Source organism: Mytilus galloprovincialis, chromosome 1, assembly GCF_965363235.1.
Source record: "Mytilus galloprovincialis chromosome 1, xbMytGall1.hap1.1, whole genome shotgun sequence".
Lineage (NCBI taxonomy): Eukaryota > Metazoa > Mollusca > Bivalvia > Mytilida > Mytilidae > Mytilus > Mytilus galloprovincialis.
The window spans coordinates 109161699-109184390 of NC_134838.1; the positions used below are offsets into that span (position 1 = coordinate 109161699).

Here is a 22692-nt window from a genome sequence, read left to right on the forward strand (position 1 = left end):
AATAAAGAGTGATGATTTGAGTAATGCTAACCATTTTCAGTCCAACAAGAAATGTCATTTTCTTTCAGTTATCGTCTGCAGAAATTAAGTAAAGATTTCACACTGGACAAAGCTAATTACTGTTTATAGAATGCAAAGTATGATATAATTATTGCTCTTTATAGTTGCAGGTAATACGTCAGTGCTTGTAGGACATGATGGTCGAGTAATTTTGTACAACGCAGAGACATATAATACTTCAACAGTATGTGCCTACAATTGGAACGATCAAGATGCTACAGTTGTATGTAAGCAAACTGGAATGGGAGATATTGGTAAAGCTACACATATCAATCGGGATTACAATTTCAGTAGAAGTATGTTTAACGTATACTGCACAGGTTATGAAACGGATCTATCAGAGTGTACATATGACACCAGTGACAGTATGAGAATGTGTGATTATGAGCAGGATGCTGGTGTTCATTGCATCGATACAGGTATGTTTTTGTGATGAGTGGTATGTAAACATTACCGTTTTTTCAACTTTTTTCTACGTTTCTGTGCTCTTCAATTAAAAAGAAATGGTTGAGCTAAATCATTTAAAAAAAAAAGTGATTATGGCGATTATTACTCCACTGTGAATATTTGTTTTCTTCATCTTTAGTTTGGGTTTTAGGCGCATAAGGGATATTGACACATACATCTTCCGACAACAAAATATGTGGGTCAATGAAAATGATCAGTTTAACATATGGTAAATAAAGGCAACAGTAGTATACTGCTGTTCGAATCATTAAAATTTGAACAGTTCGGCAAAAACAGTTTAAAGAATTCGAAATACATAATAAGAGAACGAAATAGGAATGAATAGAAGTATAAACAAGCACATGCAATTCTAGACACAATTTTCATAAGCAATGGTTTATATTTTCTTTAGACTTAAGTTTAAAAGAGGGACGAAAGATACCAGAGAGAAGTCAAACTCATATAGATTAAAAATAAACTGACAACGCCATGGCTTGAAATGAAAAAAAAAACAATCAGACAAACAATAGTAATGTGATTCATCTACATCGTTCACAAGAAAAAGGAAACACAAATTTTTAAAATTTAGAGTAGTTTATACAAGGAATGAAGGCATTCAACAGTTATTCGTTAATTAGATCAAGAACGCATCAAAGTCTATAAGGACGACGTTAATTTATATTCCTATACATATAATGAACTACAAATAACGCAGTGTTGACAAGGAATGGCGCCATTCAGAAAATCTATTTAGACTTGTCCACAAACAAAGTTATCCATCAGTAGGTATATCATTCTGAATATAAGTACAAGCACATATGATGTTCAAGTACAATAAAAACTTAATTAAAGGTAGAACATATTCGAATAATTCAAAAATGAAGAACGGAGTAATTAAGAAAGGGTATTTTAAACTAAAATGTTGTCAGAGCTTCACTGCGCCTATGGTATTTTCGTTTTCTTTCACTTCACCACAGAGGTATCGAATTAACTAAAATGACACTTTTTGTGTTGCGCCCTCACTGCTTTTCTTTGTTAACATTTACTAGGAACGACCAAAGTACCGATGTAAAGACGTATAAGCACTTGAAAATGTGAGGAGTTTTACGACTATAAGGGACACAAGAGAACAATTAAAACTCTCTCCTAGTTCAAATATGCCTATGGATGTTTAAACCTTACTTCTTGTGGCATCCTGGTCACTTAAACTATCAAAAAGGTTCATGTTCTTTAATGCTATACAGAATATATTAACTTGAATGACAAATGATTATGATAATATACTGATGTAATTTAAGTGCAAACATGTCATTTTCAATGTCACTGTGATGCCATTAACGTGTTTAATAGACATATTCGACCACAACTTACAATCTTAGACGTACAGGTTTTATATTCAAGTAATAATTGTAATCAATATGACAAAAAATCTTTCAAGAACATTAACATCATTGTATGAGACATTTTTGTAGACAAACACATAAAACTTATAAAGTCTGAGAAGCTTTTATTTTATTTCAAGCAATTTAATTTCTTACAGATAAGCAGGTTTTTTTTTAGTTTTTGGGCCAGGTTTAATGTTTGGGTTTATAGGTACGAAGTTGCTCTTAGGGAATAAAAGACGTACGAAGTTGCTCATGGGGAATAAAAGACGTACGAAGTTGCTCTTGGGAATAAAAGACGTACGAAGTTGCTTTTGGGGAATAAAAGACGTACGAAGTTGCTCTTGGGGAAAAAAAAGAAGTTATGGGGAATTTTGCAAAATGCTTATGCAAAATTTTCCAAAATCGTATGACTTGTATAATAGATTCATCAGATGATAATCACAACTAACGAGATAAAAACACTTTCTTTGGTAATAGTTCTGGAATTTTGATACTGATTCAGTTAGTTTTTATAAAAACGAAGGTTGAAAGATCATGTATTAATGCTTAAACTTAATCGCAAAGTTATTCTTACATAATTGTTATCAAAGGAACCTACCAGGATTTTACTGTAATACGCCAGACGCGTGTTTCGTCAACATAAGACTCATCAGTGACGCTCATATCAAAATGATGGGTTTAAATAAGATTAAACAGTATTGGCAGTATGAAGGTAGAATATTTGTTTTAATTGATTTGGTACGTTTAATATTGAGTTAATTCAGATATTAACTTCCTGTTGTGTTGGTTAAAAAGTACAAAACAAAACAAAAATAAAATGAAGCAGTTAAAATTAAATTAAATAAGACTATAGTGTAAATATTGTTGATATTATCTCATATTTCAGAATCTACCTCTTCCATGTCAACAGCAGAAGATTTAGGCGGTAATGTTAGTACTACTGAAAACACTTCAGCACTCAAGTCAACCTCTGACCCAAGTCTGTATCAAAGTAGTCCAAACGATGTGTCAAATGTAATAAATACACACGAAACACTACCATCAGAAGATGTATTTTCTGTAACCACTGATGAGTATAGCAGTCCTTCAACTTCAATGGATAACCTTGGAAACTTTCCAACGTACGATTTGCTTACAAGAACTATGGGACCAAACTCGTTAAGTACAGAGCAATTACCAATCGAAGGAAGTTCTGAAACCATTACAGACATGCCTACCAGTAAATTTACTGATATAACCAACTCCGCGACAAACCAAGTTCATACTGGACCACACATAGATGCAACTAGCTATACACACAACATGGAAACATCAACCAGCTCGAATTCGTTGATATTGACAAGAGACAAGTTCGAACAGAACTCATTGGCTTCGAAATATACATCTGAAACAAGTACATCGGCTTCTGTTAACAATAAAGATTCAATGATTACAATGACAATTACTGAAACGGAGATTTTGTCAACGGATGAAACACGAACCAGTACCGAACTAACCAATATGCATTTTACTACCGAACCAAAATATGATTTCGGTTCATCTTCTACAAGTTCTTTATCAAGTAGGTCAACATATTCAGAGCCATCAAGACAAGAATATGTTTCCAATGGATTCCCATTAACAACAGAAGTTGACCAAAGCACTCAAAATGCAATTACAACCGATTTAACGACTGGAGATTCTTTAACTGCAAAAACCACTATCAAATCTGATATGCTGTCAAATATTGCAAGTTTATCTTCAGTTACTTCATCAACGGATGAATCACGAACCAGTACTCAACCAATCAATATACATTTCACTACCGGACCGAAAGACGATTCAGGTTCATCTTCTACAGATACTTTATCAAGTAGGCCAACAGATTCAGAGCCATCAAGACCAAACTATGTTTCTACTGGATTACCATTAACAACAAATGATGATCAAAGCATGGTAACTCAAAATGCAATTACAACCGATTTAACAACCACAAATTCTCCAAGTATACAAATCACTACCAAATCTGATATGGTGTCAAGTACTGCTAGTTTATCTTCGGTTACGTCGTCAACTAGTACAACACAGACAGCATTAACAAGCGTTCTTTCCACAACTACTACATCTGTAACAAACGCTTCTAATACCGCGACCCCTGTTGCTTCCTCTACAACTGATTCATCTCGTTGTGATATAAACTCCAACTGTTTCAACTCAGGATGTAAGTATTTTGTTATATATTTATTTAATATCTGAATTAGCTAAAAGATAAATTGGAAGATGTTTCTTTTGTATTTAATTGTTTATGTCTTTCCTCTTTTCTATTGGACTCTCTATCGCTACTTTCCTTAACATTGTTCTGAACAATTAAGAGCCTAGTGATTCTTGTCATCATCAAAATAAATTTACATATATCTGAGACCGATATTAGGTGTCGAAACCAATGCATTTTTATTCACATTATGCTGATTTACAAATCAGGAATTTGACTCTTGAAAAAGTTGTATCATTGATGTACTTTACTCGTTTTTTTTTTCATATTGTGAAGTTTATGGTTTTTTTTTATTTAATTCAATTAGAAGAAGATAAATCAATCATTTTGAACTGAAATAGAAAAAAGTTTCTAAGTTTCCTTTAAAAGGAGCTATATTTTGGATACAGTAAGATTCAGGCTTTTTAATGCTTTTTCTCTTTTGAAATAGAGATCTAAAAAAAAGAGATAAGATAACAAGGAGATATTTAAAACTCTTCTAAAGACAACGAAAAGACAGACAAGTTCATACAACCCTTCATAGAATACTTAAAATTGAGCATAACGAGCTACACCAAAAAACAAAAACGAGAGTTAGTTTGAAGATATTAAAACTGTTCCTACTTTCCCCTATTAATGTTAATGGTCGAGCAATAATCAATGAATAGAAATGTCTTAAAAAGTAATACTTTTTTTATTCACAGGTAACGATCAAAAAACATTTCACAGCATCACCACTATGTTACTACTTTTAGTAGCTAACTTTGCATCGAAGTACTGTTAAGTTTTTAATCTTGTCAGATTGTCTTTTCTGTGATATATCTTTTCTAGAGCTTTCATTTTTATAATAACTGTGATACTATCATTTTTATATATTTTATAATTGAGAGTTTATGAATATGAATATTTTGCAAACATTCTAAATAGTTAAATCTGGTTTTATTTATTGTATTATATGCTTTATAAAAAAAGTCTTTTAAAATCCATCTTCTAGAATGTTATACATTGCATTTTTTAAATATTTACATGCACATTTTTGTTGTATTTATTTATTAATTTATTATCTATCTATTTATTTACTGTTGTTGTTTTAAATTGTTTTCTTCATCAATTTTCTGATGATTTCGTATTTATTCATTTTAGAATGTTTTTATACTAAATATAGCTTTGTTTTTATACATCTTGTTTTTAGAAATTTCAATAACATCAGCGGTACTGCCATGGATGTGCGTTTCAACCATTAATGCTCCCTCAGTGGTGTTCGAGGACAAAATATTTGTAAATCCAAAACTGAACTTTAACATAGAATAAGGTTTTAACAAGATTCCTATGTACCAAAAAAAATCATATAATGTTGATTGCTTCTTTAAATGTTAAAGTTATAAGAAACGAGTTTCTTGAAATTATGTTAATTAAACTATCGAACTAATGCATGTATATATATATATATATATAAAACTTAGTCCTCCTTGCACGATTTTTAACATTTATTATACAGCGTATATTCGACAACGAAATATTTCATCATGCAAAAAAGTTGTTTGGTGGTTATCTTTCGGGTTTTACTAACCTTTTTCCTTCATCCAGGATTTTCCCTCGCACTTCCGCTGAGCGTCAAAGTACGGGAAGACACTAATGCAAATTTCAAAAAAGTTTTACCCTGCCACATAATGTATGTGCCTTTCCATATTTTGAAGCTTTTACTTCAGTGGTTGTTGTTGATATTTTTTTAACATAAATTAGGCCGTTAGTTTTTCTCATGTGATTTTTTTACATCTATGATGTCGTGACCTTTTGTAACTGACTATATATGATCTTCGCTCATTATTGTGTGTTGTACGATGGCCTACAGTTGTTAATTCCTATGTCATTTGGTTTTTGTGGAGATTTGTCTCATTGGCAATCATACAACATCTTCTATTTTTATATTACCTCATTTAATATCAAGATATCAAATATAGTTAATATATAGTACATAGATACACAAAATGCAAGTTTACGCACGTTTCCATTCGATAAAATAAAGCGCGTGGTCTATTTATTCTGTTTGTATTTACTGTACAATCTAAAATCTTTCTAATATTAACGACTTTCCCAATATCCTTTTTCATTGTTGCGTCCAAACTATATTTTTTTCTGGATTTCGCCAGATCTTTAATGTTAAAGCGAATGATTTATATGTACTTGAAAAAGTTGAACTTTGCATGAAGGAGTTTGAACCTTAGTTTCGTAGTTATTTCTTAATTGATGAACGAGGAATTAAAAAAAAGTTATAAATCATTTCAAAACCGAAAGACTGACTATTGAGCTGATTATATAGCCAATGAAAACAACACCTCATAATAAACTCATCAAAGATACGAGGATTTAGATTTGCCAGACGCAAATTAGTTACGTTCGAATCGCCTTTTCGTATTAGCTCCATAAGAAATCCTCACGAAAAAGCCATGAATGTTTTAGGCACTTAAATGTGAGGAGCTATTATATGTATTACCAAAAAGTACCTAAATACAATAGCCAAATCTATCTAAGGTCAACTTTGCTTATATGGGAGTTTACAATTATGACAGAAGGAATTGCGAAAAGAGAGCAAGGAGAGGGGACATAGACACGATGCTAGTTAAAAGTTTTTTTGGTGATACCGTTTTGCCAGTTTATAAAGTTAGAATCATTGAAGTCACGTTTTTAGTGCACTGTATTAAAAGTTGTGAACAGCTTGATTATTGAAACTTATTGAAAAAAGAATATAAACTCAAACTCATTGTTATGATCAGGGTATGAATAGAAAAACAATAATGTATTTTGGTCAAGCAAATGTAATTTATTTAATATTTATCCCTTAGAAGTATTAGAATTTTTAAATACATTTACTATATTTGAGAGATATCAGAGTAGTGTTTTTTTTTAATTCATTTACCTTCAAACACATCTGAACAAATATAATCTAACTTTTTGCAATTATTAATAATATTCTTATGATTTATTGACATAGTTTCTTGACCTATATAGTCAATATTTGATTAACACAAAATTTTGGTTTCAAAGGTTGAAGAATACACAAAACGTACATTATTAAGATATAAGTTTGTACGTAATGTATAATAACTAAAATGTTTTGCAAAAATAAAATCTTATCTTAATGATATTTCTTTTAGTTTGGTCGTTTAGTTTGGTATCCTGTTACTTTATATTCGATACTTATTTGTTTCTTATTCTATTTTAATACGTTCTACCTAACTGCTTTTTTTCTTGTATCTGGTGGTAATTATAGGTTCTTAGAGGTGTAATAACCCTATTAGTGTGTATGTACCCAATTCAGCGCTCGACTGATACTTATTCGCTGATAATACGTTTGTTATACGTTGCACCTTTAAAAAAAGATTTTCTATTGTTTTCTTGTCTCTGGTGGTAACTGTGGGTTCTTAGAAGTTTATCTCTAGTGGTAATTATGGGTTCTAAGAAGTGAAATTACCCTATTAGCGCGTAGTTACCCGTTTCAGCGCTCGACTGATACCCTGGTACTTTTTCGTTACTCGTTCGCTTATAATACGTTTGTTATACGTTGCACCTTTAAAAAACGATTTTCAATTTGTTTTCTTGTCTTTAGTGATATCTATGGGTTCTAAGAAGTGAAATAGCACAATTAGCGCGTATGTACCCGTTTCAGCGCTCGACGGATACCCTGTTACTTATTCGTTACTTATTCGCTGATAATACGTTTGTTATACGTTACACCTTTTAATTTCAATATCTATTGATACTTTTACGTGTTCTCCCTTTGTTAAATATTGGTGCTGATACATTATGTGAATACACCGAAGAATTAAATGACATTAGATTAAGAAGCTATTGTTCAACATATTACCTTTAAAATGAGAAAAATCCCATACCAAGACGTAAATAGTTATCAAAGGTACGAGGATTATAATTTAGTACGCCAGACGCGCGTTTCGTCTACATAAGACTCATCAATGACGCTCATATCAAAATATTTATCAAGCCAAAAAAGTACGAAATTGAAGAGCATTAAGGATCCAAAATTCCAAAACGTTGTGCCAAATACGGCTAAGGTAATCTATTCCTGGGATAAGAAAATCCTTAGTTTTTCGAAAAAATTAAAGTTTTGTAAACAGAAAATTTATAAAAATGACCACATAATTGATATTCATGTCAACACCGAAGTGCTGACTACTGGGCTGATGATACCCTCGGGGACGAAACGTCCACCAGCAGTGGCATCGACCCAGTGTTGTAAATAGTTATCAAAGGTACCAGGATTATAATTTAGTACGCCAGACGCGCGTTTCGTCCACATAAGACCCTCTGATGAAAAAAAAATCGCAAGCCAAACAAGTACGAAGTTGAAGAGCATTGAGGATCCAAAATTCCAAAAAGTTGTGCCAAAATACGGCTAAGTTAATCCTTAGTTTTTCGAAAAAATTAAAGTTTATAAAAATGACCACATAATTGATATTCATATCAACACCGAAGTGCTGACTACTGGGCTGGACATACCCTCGGAGACGAAACGTCCACCAGCAGTGGCATCGACCCAGTGGTGTAATCAAAGGTACCAGGACGTAAGCTTTAAAATACACCCTAATTACAAAATGTGAAACAATTCAACAATTCAAGAAAGAACACCAGTGACCTGATTGACTCTAAAATCAGCACAAGAAAAGGGGCTATGTGAGTCAGCAATCAGGACAACCACTGAATTACAGGATTACGAGTTTGGATAGACACATAAAGCATGAGGGTTTAATAGGATAGTCAGTGCTCACTCCTCTATATTACAGGAGGAAATTGGTTTTGAAAAGAAAAATAACAAAAATACCGAACTCTCAGGAAAAATCAAAATGGAAAGTCCTTTTAAATGACAAAATCTAAAGCTCAAACATATTAAACGATTGTTTATCAACTGTCATATTTTTGACATGTTACTGGTATTTTCTAAACGATTGTTTATCAACGGTCATATTCTTGACATGTTACAGGCATTTTCTTGTGTAGAAAATGGTGGATTACAACCTTGTTTTATAGCTAGTTTAATCTCTCATTTGTATGACAATCGCATAAAATTCCATTATATTGAGAACGACATGGCAACAAAACAAACAAACATAAATTGTCAAAAATAAGGGTAAAGCAGTTAACATTGTGTTCTTTTCCTAAAGAGGTACATTATACGACAGGGAGATAGCTTTTTAAAAATCTGCGGAACGTTTTAATCACGTTCTCTTGTTAAGGAAATATTAGGCTTTTCAATGATCAAAATTAGTGTTTGTCAAATTGCTATATCTCCAATGATTTTTTTCGATATAGCGTGTGGTTCAAGTTTTTTAGATTCTTATTTTTTTTTTGTCAAAGGGTAAAAGAAAATATTTTATAATAATTTTAACAAGGATTTGTATACTGTGGGTTCACTTATTTTCGTGGGTACCAATTTTCGTGGATTAAGGAGAACTCACATGTTCGTGGATATTTAATTTCGTGGTTTTGCAGAAGATTGCATACACGCCTATAGAAAATTTGTCATTCGTTGAACACTTAATTTCGTGGTTCACCTTTACCCACGAAACTCACGAAAGTTTGTATTTAACGAATAATAATGAATCCACATTAGTTAGCTTATAACAAATTAAACGAGCCAAACTAAACAAAACAAAATGGCATATAAACAAAGGACATTAGCAAAATTAAAAGACTAGAATAAAAAAAAATGCCATAGCACAATAACACAATGACGGGATGTATAAATACAGGGCCACGTCAAAAATAGACACTAAACAGAATAATAAACTCATCATAGATACCAGGATTAAATTTTGTATTTACACCAGACGCGCGTTTCGTCTACATAATATTAAAAAAAAGAAACAAAAGAATACTATAAGACGTTATTACTATTATAAACAATTTCAGTACCTAGAATCTATACTTCAAGACCATCGGGTATTATTTTTGGATTTGATACGGAATATTTATCATCAAAGTATTGGTATTTTCCTATGAACTTTTTTTAAGATCAATATGAAATGTTATTTGACATACCCCTGGTTCATCAACTTTCTACTCAGTTCAGACACTGGTGACGTTTTACACTGTCTGAGTAGAGGTTTCCCGATTTGCGACCGTACCAACCGTAGTTCGAACTGGGAGCCGTCATTGGACTTTCTTAAAAGAATGCATTCATGCACTTAATGTCAACGTATGTTTTATGAATTGTTAACAAAAGTTATTTGGATGATTTTTAGCTACTACTTAATATAAATTTCATGTAGATGTGTTCCCTATTTATAACAAACGATATTGTGTGTACTCGATTATGATTTCAACCAACCGTTGCAAGTAACCGTTGCAACGAACGGTTTGTGATTAAGATTTATTTCCCTTGAAATTGCACAGGCAAAAACAAGCTAAAAAATAAAACACATCAGTCATATTTATTTTTTTCTAATAATCGCCTGTTATATAGATATAACAGTATAGATTGAATAGGTTGACATTTTTTGGGGTTGGCTTTCATAACCATGATAAAATAAGAGCTATTTTAATATGCAAAATTGACCTTATTAAAAATGTATTAATGATAAAGATAAATGCAAAACCTCTTCACTAGAATGTGAAGCGCTGTGCAAGGGCTATCAAGGTCTGTACAAACCGCCACATGTCATCTTCAACTATAATTCATAAAAAAATTTGGCGTATTCACTTGCGAAAGTATAAATTAATATGTTTATTAAAAACAAATTATAATTAAAGATGGAAATATTCAACTACTAACCTTTAATAGCATGTCTTTTAATCATACGCCACAACAGTAATCAACAAACTTTTAACTACATTATAAGTATCAATTCTTTCCATTCTTTTTTTATACAATTTAATATTGTAAGTTATTTAAGAATTGAAGTTCATTGTCTCTACCTTTTATATGTTGTCTGACCCCAAGGGTCACTGGAGAATAGAAATATGACGGGTCACTTGAGAATAGAAATATGACGGGTCACTTGTTCTTCTCCCGACCGGCAGTGAAACGCTTGCCAAAGTGGGGCGTCCGTTTGGCTTTGCAGGATGTATCAAGTATGCATTCACGTCCGTGCAGAATGGGGATGTTATATCCGATGCCTCGTGCAAAGAGAGTGTCACGCTCTTGATATGTTAAGAACCCTTGCAACAACTCTTAGAGGGGTCCATAGGTGGCCTGTTGCAAGGCAAAATAATTCCTGTCCCTATCCAATATACCCTCATTTTCCTGTGGCAGGCAAAATTTCCCCGACAAACATCCCGGATGGCCTCTATTATTACAAGACATATTGTATTTATTATAGATACCTCCGCTTTCAAAAAAGGGTGTATACTGTTTAACCTCTGTCTGTCTCTCCGTCAGTCCGTCCATCCATTAGTCCATCAGTCCGTCAGTCCGTCAGTCCATCAGTCCATCAATCCGTCAGTCCGTCCGTAACATGAATATTTTTTCGTCGCATTTTTTTCAGGGACTACAATACAAGGATTTCTGATATTTGGTTTCAGGGTTTATATATTAAGTTTATATAGTTTGATGCGTTTTCAGATCCATTACTCGACAACCTCCTGTTTACCGAACACTTGTATTATTTAACACATTATAACCAAGTTGAAAAGGTTCGTCACATTTTTTCCAGGAACTACAATACAAGGATTCCTGAAATTTTGTTTCAAGGTTTATAAAAATCTGCTACACCGTGTGATGCGTTTTCAGATTCATCACTCGACAACTTCCTGTTTACCGAACACTTGTATTATTTAACACATGATATCTAAGTTGAAAATTTTCGTCACATTTTTCTCAGGAATTACAATACAAGGATTTCTGTAATTGGGTTTCAGGATTTATACAAGTCAGCTTTACCGTGTGATGCGTTTTCAGATTCATCACTCAACAACTTCCTGTTTAACGTCACGAACACTTGCATATTTTTACACTATTAAAATTATCCACTTGCGGCGGGGGTATCATCAGTGAGCAGTAGCTCGCAGTTTCACTTGTTGTTAACTTGTTCTCGTCCTGAATATTTAGTTAGGTGTATTTCTGTTTGTATCTATTCGAGTTAAGTCTTTTTTTAACTGATTTCTATAGTTCGCTCTTATTTTGAACTGTAACACCACTGTCAAGTTTACATATTTAACCCCGTCATATATGCATGTATATGTGCCAATCCCAAGTCAGGAGCCTGTAATTCGGTGGTTGTCGTTTGTTGCTATGTTACATATTTGTTTTTCGTTAATTTTTTTAAAATAAATTAGGCCGTCAGTTTTCTTGTTTGAACTTTTTTAACATTTGACATTTAGGAGACTTTTAAACCGGACTATGCGGGATGGACTTTGCTCATAGTTGAAGGCCGTACAGTGATCTATTATAATTGTTAATATATGTGTCATTTGGTCTCTTGTGGAGAGCACATGCACTTGTCTCAGATATTTTTTCGCCTATATCGCCTATATACCTTAATATATATCAAGCTATATAAGGGGGGGGGGTTGAGACAAGTGCCTGTGATGGAGAGTTGTCTCATTGGAAAATATATCATATCTTCCTTTTTATATTGGTGTTTTCATTGACAACAGAATAGGGAAATATGTCTTATTTATCAATACGTTTTCAGTTACTTTTTTTAGAATGCATTTCAAGAAAAATGTCTCAAGTTATTGATAAAAAAAAGAGTGCCTTTTTGATGAAACGATTGAAATTTATTAGTCAATAGTTACATTAGATGTATGTTTCATTATAATATTTTATTCTGATTTGCTAACTGCACATCACGTGTTATTCCGTAAGCAGTTGCATTGCTCAATATAACTTTTCATTCATGATAACACGTGCTCCAACAATAAAGTGCACAGGTGAATTAAATAATAAAATATATAAAATTCGTGTTTTCATAATCATAGCTAAAAAAAATGTAATTATAAGTATTGAATGCTTCTTTTTGTAACTTTATAGGGTTGTAAAAGCGTTGACCGTGCGTACATTTTTAGAATGAAGCAAATGTACTTCGGTCAACGCTTTTACACCCCAATAAATTTATAAAAAGAAGCATTCAATTCTTAAATATTAATGTCTAATTTCATGCAAGAACTAATTATACAATGAAATTAACACAATTTTGACACGTAAACGATTAAAAATAAGAAACAAAATATTTTTCTTTCTGTAAATACACGAAACAAATACAATACCAATAACGAACGCAAATCTATATTTAGAATATCAAGGTCATGTCAACTCAGTTCGTTTCAGGTCTGTTTGATTCATGGCTTATGCACAATTAAATAATTTCATAAGGAATCATAAACAAAGTGTTCTAGAAACGTGCAAATCGTTATCAAATAAAACGTTAAGCTAGTTTTTTGCTGATATGCATTTCATTTTTTTTTATTTTATTTTGATGAATGAAATGATCCCATTCATTAAATGATTTCTCCAAAACAACATCAACGGTTGTGTTACGTACCAACCGTACCTGATACGTAGCAAATCTGGAAACCTCTAGTAGGAGCTGCAAGCTCTTGAATATCGAATAAGTTGGGAAAGGCATATTCCATAGGCAGGTAAAGATAGTATATTGCTACTAAGGTTAGTTAAATTGATAATTTCGAAATAAAAATCGTCTCGTTTGTCATCTATTTTTTTTGTTGTTAGGCACAGCATAAAAACAAACTGCAAAAATCAGATGAAAATGGCGTGACTTATCAAATTGGTACGACGTATAACAATAACTGACAGAAAGACAAAATACATACTACATCTAAAAGAACTCGCAGTTCCAGTAAGATAGTTCAAATCTCAAACAATTATTATATAAATCAATATACATCTAACCGGGATTAATTGGTAAAACGCCATACAGAATAGAATGAGAAAAGCATGACCTCGTATATTGACAAATTATAAGTATCTCATATATGTGAATCTTTTTATATATTTCTTAGGTAATGTTACTGATATGTGAATGGTACCTCTCTATTATTATCTAAGTATTCAAAATGTTTGGAGTAAATTGGGTTGCTCACCCAATTTTGTTTATAGAATAGAAACTGTCATGCAAGTTGGAGGTTAAGTCAGCAAAACAAAAACAGTTTTAACGCTCCATTTCTTTTCCGAAAATGCCTGTACCGAGCCAGGAAATTGTTCCGTTGATTGATAGCATTTGATTTTGTCACTTTTTCTGGACGTTTTGAGTTTGCATTGAAGTTTGGTATTCTGGTTGTACTTTTTTACATTTTGATTTTTTAGACTCGTTTGCCTTGTCCTTACTCTTGTATACCTTAATTAGAAGTACCGGTACAGAAACCTGAAATCAAATTTTGCACATGTAGTAAAATAAGCAAAAACGATTTGTAGAGTATATTGTTTATTGTATATGATATATGATATAAAAAACAACAACTATAAAATAGTCTCAACAAAGGGATCATTATAAATCTAAAAATAAGAGGAGAGCTGTCAAAATATATTTCAGAAAAAAATGCATAGATTATAGAACATTTCGTTGTGTAAATATGAGATTTACAGACAACAACAAAATGCTTGAAAATATCGAATAAAGATAACACTTGAGGAGCTATGCGACTAACACGGATCTTGAAAGAATGGTCATAACCATCTATGATCTACTTAGTGAGGTTCATTATTTTAAAAATATATATGGCTAAATGATTATAAAAAACAATACAATATACTGATGTAATAATTACATTAAAAACGAGATTATTATTATGTTTAAACCCAAATCAAATTATTTCAGTACGAAAAACGGATATCATCTCCATGACTATATACTCATTGTTATATTTCATTTTGATATGCACTGGAAGCATTTGTTTCCCCTCAAAAGGGAGGGGCCGGGATTCGCACTAAATAACTAAATTATTCTTTTATTTTTAGTTCTTGGTAAAAAAAAAAATAAAAAAAAAATAAAAGCCCAGAATCAAATGGGTGCTCCCGAAGGATTCGACACTTTATTGTTTATGAACTTAGTTTGTTATTTTGTTTACAAATTTTGACGCCTTTGAATTCCTACCATTTCCAAGGAACGGAGAGGAAGGGGAGCTTAAGTGTCTTTACAATACAATACAATATGTTTTTTTTTCTCTCAAATATAGGTCCCTTAGATGGACAATGACAAAGACATTATCATAATTCAGTTGATATCAGCTGACACAGACTACAGTGAATATTAATAGCGTAATAATCAATATAATGATATACAACTATTTGAAATGTTCAGTTCTCTGAAATAGGATTGTGTGCGGCAGTACAATCCAATGAAAAGCAAATTTTGGTTTAATTGATTGATTATAGATCGTGAAACGCCGGTTTACGGTAAAATATTACAAATTTCCCTGTGTTATAACAAGGGTATAATGGTAATATCACTGGGCGAAGGAAAGCTAATTTGTTCCACGATTTCAACTGGAAAATTATATTTTTACAATCTGCTTTCAAAATTTATTTTTTCTTCAGATATATAACCATATTTTTTTTAATTCTTGGGGCAACCATTATTATTTTTCTTTTAAGAGATTTCCAAAGAAATATACCTGCCAATTCAGAGAATCAAATAGTGGTTCCTTTAGTCACTCCCAAATATAAATACTATGTTGTAACCTTTGTATTCTCACTTCCCTACATGTAGTTACTTATTTTGATATCTTGTCGCTTTTTTAAGAAACGTTCTTTATCAAATATTTAGATCTTAAACACAGTTTGTGCTTTATATATTTTCCATTGTGACACAGATACAAATTTAATGCATAAAGATACAAGTAACGGTTACCATCATTTGTCAAATACAGACAATCATAAAATAATACAGTTTTCCCTAAGCGAGATAGTTTAATATCTCATGAAATGTCGTAACATGTTAAAAAGCATAGAGTACAATCTGTCTTTTATAAAGCTGGTGTGTATAACATTTTTTTACGAATTTGTTTCAGAACTCAATGAAAACTTAAAGAACAGTGTTGCATTGAAGGCAGACAGTCTTTTGAACTACATTTTTGTAAAGGAGGGATTGTCGAGTCCACCATTTTTCTCTTGAAACTTGCCACCATTAACATTGATTTCTACGTCATTAATGTCTATTCCTTTAACAGCTTGTCTGTCTAATTCGGCAAGATCTTCTTGCGATAAGTGAGCAACAAGACCAGCACCATATGCATCACCCAATACATTAATGGCTGTTCTAAATCTATCCCTGAAATGTAAATAATCATTTATTACAACCTTGCTATAATATTTGAAAATTACTTAGGAATGTCTCCACCTATATTGGTCATACTGCTTAACATGGCAATGTTTTGTGTCTCTGTTTGTTTGTGCTTCATTTAGTGTTTAATATGTGCTGTTTGTTACCTTCGTCGAGCAACTTTCTTTGATCAGTATCAGATATGAAATCAGAGTAAGTTCTAAAGTATAAGTAATTGATCTTAGAGTCATCACAATTACATACAGCTACTTCAAAGCAGGGCCTGAAATGCCGACCGGCATGAAGAGGATAGGTGAAGTGGGGTGACTTCAAAGCAATACATCAAATAATTAATAAACTAATTCTATGAATTTAACAATATTGTCACATAATTTATTTTTGCTAAACTCATATGCATTGAAGATATATGCAGTTGAAATGCAAATATTTTGGACAACATTGGAATTTGACTTTGTCTGTCAGGCGTTGATTCCAATTATATAGGTAAGTTGTACCATGTACAGTAGAGTGTTATAAAAAAATACTTACAAAAACCAATCTATGGGTATTATGAGAGTTACTTCGTCTACTGGTAATCCAACTGCTGTCAAAACAATTGCCATGGTTACAAGACCAGCTGACGGAATTCCCGCGGCACCGATGGCAGCAGCTGTTGACGTCAAACTTGGAAAAAATATCCGGGTTATATTATGCTATTTACAAAAACAAGATCAGTATATTCACCTTAGTGAATATCATAAAAATGCAATAATAAAAGAAGTAATGAGAAGAATACTATGAAAAAGAAAGTACTTAACTGTTGGTCATAAGAGACACTCATATATAACCCTACTATGCTTCTCTGTTAACTTACGGTTGTCATACGACGGTGATAAATGTTCTGTGTTAGATATGAAATTTTTTTTAATACATAACTGTTGTAAGGAATAATTTTATCGTCTTACAATAAATTAGAATTCGTAATAAAATATATATTTTTCTTACTTTTTACAACTTTTTCCATTGTTTAAATTCCATATTTATCATAAAAGTTTTAAGTACAGGTATGATGTAGTCATTGTGCAACCTTCACCTTGTGTGTTATTATAGCAAATAGAAAAGCAAAAGCTGCTTAAAATATTCCTTCTTTTCAAATATGATCTGAAAAAAGTTTTACTTCAAATTGTTACTTCTTATCCAAATACATACCTGATGATAATAACTTCCCCAAAATTTAATGAAATTCCTAGATACTGAGCAATAAAAATGGATGCCACGGCCTCGTAGAGTGCAGTTCCATCCATGTTGATGGTGGCTCCGATTGGGGTCACAAATTTCGCTACACGTATGTCGATCTTATTCTTCTCTTCCAGGCATTCCATGGTCACAGGAAGTGTCGAAGAGCTTTGAAAGACATAAATTTTAAATAAGAGGACATTCTGTGACATTTATCAACAAGATTATTGTTATTGGGAAGGTATGATAAAGTAACATTTTGGTCAATTGAATTTAAATCAAAGAGCAGAATGCTCTGAGGGATACGATTGCCATAGTTTTCATTGACACATGTATAGCAGTTCTGCCAAATTTTCATTAAACAAATGCATGAGATTTGGCCAAAATTGAAAAGATCAAAGAGGAAAAAAATAGATCCAAGAATACTGCCGCAAAAAAGCATGAACATGCGTGAGTCTCAAGCATTTTTGGCCAGTAACCCTGGTATAGCTGGATAGTATTATTCTCTAAACTAATTCAACTGCACATGCAAAATGTAACAATCTAAATAGTCACTCAAGTTACAAGTGTATGAGCCATGTACTTATTGTGTTTTATCGAATTATAGTTATCCTGTACCATTGTAAACTCGTACCACTAACAAAAACTTGTACCAATGCAAACTCGTACCATTGCTAACTCGTACCAACTTATTTAAATGCATTCAATTGGTTTTAAATGATGAATATACATGATATACGTTACTTTCACCCAATACCTCTTAAGTCTGTAAAATGTATATAATTTGAAAGTACAATGACCAATTTGTAGCTAATGTTCATTGTATATTGGATAGAAAATACTGTGGCAGATGTAGATAATTAAAGTATAAACAGTTTCACCTGAAGAAAATTTTTCATGAATAATTAAATCTTAGCAGTTAGTCAAAATGATTGCCAAAATTATTTTAACTGTCTATAAATAACAATGAAATGTAACTGATTCCTGTTAAGGGGGTCCGCTTTTTCCCCGCAAAAAAAGCACATGGCTTTCAACAATTGTAAACATAGCATTCAATTTGTGATCATGGATTACAGCTTTAATTAACTTAAATTGGATATATATATTTTCAACATGTTCAATTTTAATAAGGTACAGTTAAAGCAATGTTTTAACTTTCCTCTGGATTAAGTTCTACAGTGGCGGATCCAGAACTTTTCCTAAGGGGGAGCCCGCTGACTGACCTAAGAGGGACCCGCTGCAGTCATGCTTCAATTATTCCCTTTATAATCTACCAAATTTTTTCCACGAAAAAGGGGGGGGGCCTGGATCCGCCTATGTTCTAGTTTGAAAGATCAGTTAAAACATTAATGTTTTAAAACATTTTTTATTTTTGTCTAAGTTTTCATTTAACTCCTGTGTAAAATTCAAGTAATTCAACTTTATCGCTACACTGACCTTCGGTGCGAAGCTATATATAGAACGGCGGACCAGTTTAGGAGGAACCCCATTTCTTACTCTTTAATTATTGAAGTTCCTTTGGGTCAGAGGGCATGACTCCTTTCCGTACACACTCCTCTGTTTACATTGAGATCGTTCTTAATATAATACGACGTTTATCGGCATTAACGAGTTAATTCTTCTTGACGAATACTTCGAAAAGGGAGACAACTCGAAACGATAATATGGAAGATTCCATTTCTGCTGAAGGGGTGTTATAGGTAATTTTTACGATGAAACATTTATTTTAATTTAAATTATGCATATGATTTAAAATTATGCAACAACAATAGCCCTCCATATGCAGACAGACATAGAAAGAATCCCATGAGTTTCAAATTAATCAATGAAGCGGGGAATCACTCAATCTGATACCCCTTGAAATCAGGAAAACTACACGCATGTGGGGTCTCACTAATTAGCGACAAAAAGCGTCAAGAAGCGACAAGAAGAAAAAAAATTAGTGACAAATAGCAACAAGAAGCTATTTAGCGACAAGAATACATTTTGTTATCACATATATCAAAATATTTTTTTTAGGATTATATTGAAAGATGAAGAAATAAAAAAAAATCGAGGAAGAGATTGTGTACTGTACTTTTTATTATCATATTGATAGATGAAGAAATTAAACATGTGTAAGAGCAAAGGAAATGTAAACGCTATAAAATGAAAATAAAAACAAAGATTTGTCACCTTCCTTTTGAAGGATTTAATAAAACAAAAACATGAAATATTATTTCCTTCCTAACTATACAATTAATTTTTCCTGATAGGACCAACATTAGCTGTGGCTTCACTCTAAGGTAATACACAATTAAGAGCATCAAATGAGATTAACTAGGTGTGTGTCCTTTGTTTAATTGCTACAATAACATCCATTAACACCTTCATCAATTACACGCACCAGAATATACAATTATTGTACCGAATAGTGAACACCTGTTGAAAACTCAAGATTGTCATCAGTTTCCTTTAATCTTCAATCTATATGCATAAACATGAAAAATATCGTTAAATGAGACAATACACTAAATAAAATGATGAAAAATATTCACATTTTAATTATGTTTTCCTCTTGTTTGATTTCAGTTCTTAATTTGTATTTCACAATTTGTGTATGTATTTTCTGGACAATTATGCACAAATAATGCATTTTGCAAGTTAATTATATATTGTACAAAAATAGTTTTAAAAACAAATAGAAAGACAAAATATATTATTGTTCTAAAACACAAGTAAAAGTAATACCATAAAACGACAGGGTAAAGGTAATACTTCCTGTGATACCTTATAAAATATCATGTAAATAAATGTAGCAACTGAATTATTTACAAGTTTCATTTTTTTCCCTATCTAAATTAACTTTCCTGTCGTTGAAATTGTTTTCTATTGCATATTTTTTTAATATTTATTTCGAATAAGTAATATAAATATAAAATGTTTTCTTGTCGCTAAATAGTTTCTTGTTGCTAATATTATTCTTCTTGTCGCTTCTTGACGCTTTTTGTCTCTACAATTCTTTTTGTCTCTAATTAGTGAGACCACGCATGGGCATTAATACATAAACAAACCGCGACTTGCGATTTGGAACAAGAACGTTTATTAAATGATATGATGAATGGTTCTCCATTTCTTTATGAGATTACAGTATCAAATATCAGTTTCATAACGGTAAAATATAGAAATACTCCACTTCAGTTCTTGTGACAGAAATAGAATTATCGATCGGCTTTCAGAGAACTCTCGCAAGTTATCAAAATTTGGGAATTCCCTCTGACGTGTTTCTAAATTTATAAAAACACTAAATATAAATACTGTTTAATTCTGATTTTCCGTATTGTTAAAAACACGCATATAAGTCAAGGAAAATATCACACATGAAGATTATGAGTAAAACATTACAGGAAAGTTGTTTATGTTCAATTGTTTTGCTTGTTTTTACCTTTTAAAGCAAGACAATCATAAGAATCTGAGATGTTGCTGAATGTTTAGAATAAAACGAATGACGTGAGGGAGTCTATCATAGGGTCAACGGTAAAAGTCTACAGATTGCTTGACAGCAATCGTATCCCAAAAACAGAACTATCAATTCATCAAAAACATTCTCTAGATCTTCCACGACATTAGACCGTCCGAGGTATTTGTATTTTTGAATTTTGTCGCACATTTTTCTTTTCGCTATGAAATAGTTTTTTTACAAAGATGTTGGTGCTAGTACTTTTTGGGGTAAAGTTGTAGCTTTTAATTTAATATTCCTGAAATGCATACAGGTGATTAGTCTGTATCATCATTACCAATATCAAAAAAAAGAATTGAGTATTTTTTGGGGATTTTTTTTTCAAAGTAGACGGGCGGCATTACATCTCTTCATCATAGATATTCATTTCTATTGCAAAATTTGTTTTTCTTACGATGTAAAAAAAATTGTGTTTCTTATTTTTTTTAAAGAGTATCATTATCATTTAATTCTATTTTCGAAAGTGCTATATATTTGTAGAGAATGGTGTGTTTCATTTGTTTTTTTATGGAGAGTTGTCTCATTGCAATCATACCGTATCTTCTTTTTTTTTATGTTAAATGAGTTGCATTTTTTTAGTAGAAAATATATTCCAGAAGTTTTCAAATTTAAAATTGGTGATTATAAATTACATTATTTTGTATTTTAAAAATTCAGTCTTTACCTTGAAGCAGTACCCCAAGCTGTTAACAATGCCCGGAGCATGTTGTAGCAAAATATAAATGGATTCTTCCTGGTACCTACGAAGTATACGAGAGGTAGGACAATAAAACCATGAAGACCAAGCCCTAACAAAACAGTCAGCATGTAGTAGCCAAGCTGTGTAAACACTTTACCCATGTCCTCCATCTCTATCAATTTAACAGCAATCAGAAACACTATTCCGACTGGCGAGTACCTGAAATAGTTAAAAGTCGTCTTCAATTCAAATACCCAGATGAGTCATGTTTATTAATGAATTATTACTGTTTTTGTTGTCTGTTATAATTGAGATTATTGTTTATGATGTTATAAGCCAATAAGATTAAGAACTTTAATATCACATTTAAAAAATTCTTGTTAACATAAATACTAGATGGATTGAAATGCAGAATAAAACTAAAAAGTAAAATAAAAAAATACCTAGCTCCCAGATTAATTCAAAACATAAAGTCCCTTCAAAAATGGCAAAATCAAAATCTCAAACATATGAAACGAATGGAAAACAACTGTCATATTCCTGTCTTACTAAAGGCATTTCCTTATGTAGTAAAATGGTGAATTAAACCTTGTTTTATAGCTAGCAAAATCTCTTGCTAAAAGTAATTACATTTCATAACAAATATATATTAACTTTTAATTGATACTGACATGCTTGGTTTGTTTTGCAAGAAACTTTATAATCAAAACATACGTACCATATGATTAATGTTACGATCTTCATTGTTGCAATGTGCATACATTCGAAGAAAGCTGACAGTGGCTTTCCTGCTGGACCCATTCTAGACAAAGTGCAGCCAAAAAATATCGAGAAGACTACTATACCAAGGATGTTCATTCCCTCCACCTTTTTCACCACGGGTTTGTCTACTATTCGTGTAGTAGTGTAGTTGACCATTTTCA

At 32.0% G+C, this 22692-nt stretch overlaps 2 protein-coding genes across 5 annotated transcripts in view; one reads left to right on the forward strand and one right to left on the reverse strand.

Moving 5' to 3' along the window:
* The first annotated feature begins 168 nt into the window (after positions 1 to 168).
* On the forward strand, positions 169 to 5560 carry LOC143050519 (uncharacterized). Of its 2 annotated transcripts, none has more exons than XM_076223827.1 (3): positions 169 to 479; positions 2779 to 4092; positions 4827 to 5560. In XM_076223827.1, exons 1-3 carry the CDS (start codon positions 302 to 304, stop codon positions 4904 to 4906), a joined length of 1572 nt encoding a protein of 523 aa, XP_076079942.1. In that variant the 5' UTR covers positions 169 to 301; the 3' UTR covers positions 4907 to 5560. The 2 variants fall into 2 exon arrangements, with proteins under 2 accessions (XP_076079942.1, XP_076079943.1); XM_076223828.1 differs by having other exon boundaries at positions 2803 to 4092.
* Positions 5561 to 15063: 9503 nt separating this feature from the next.
* Positions 15064 to 22692, reverse strand: part of LOC143050545 (excitatory amino acid transporter-like) — a 44982-nt gene continuing 37353 nt past the window's right edge. For all 3 annotated transcript variants that reach the window (XM_076223831.1, XM_076223830.1, XM_076223829.1), the window contains exons 5-9: positions 22488 to 22692; positions 21755 to 21988; positions 17565 to 17759; positions 16905 to 17039; positions 15064 to 16364 (exon numbers count right to left, since the gene is read on the reverse strand). In XM_076223831.1, the coding sequence (XP_076079946.1) occupies positions 16160 to 16364; positions 16905 to 17039; positions 17565 to 17759; positions 21755 to 21988; positions 22488 to 22692 (974 nt within the window). In that variant the 3' untranslated portion in view covers positions 15064 to 16159. The remainder of the gene's footprint in view (positions 16365 to 16904; positions 17040 to 17564; positions 17760 to 21754; positions 21989 to 22487) is intronic.

Coding starts and splice junctions, on each gene's coding strand:
- LOC143050519 (XM_076223827.1), top strand. CDS start 302: ATGGGAGATATTGGTAAAGCTACACATATCAATCGGGATTACAATTTC. Junction 480..2,778: donor TGTTCATTGCATCGATACAG/GTATGTTTTTGT, acceptor CTCATATTTCAG/AATCTACCTCTTCCATGTCA. Junction 4,093..4,826: donor CAACTGTTTCAACTCAGGAT/GTAAGTATTTTG, acceptor TTTTATTCACAG/GTAACGATCAAAAAACATTT.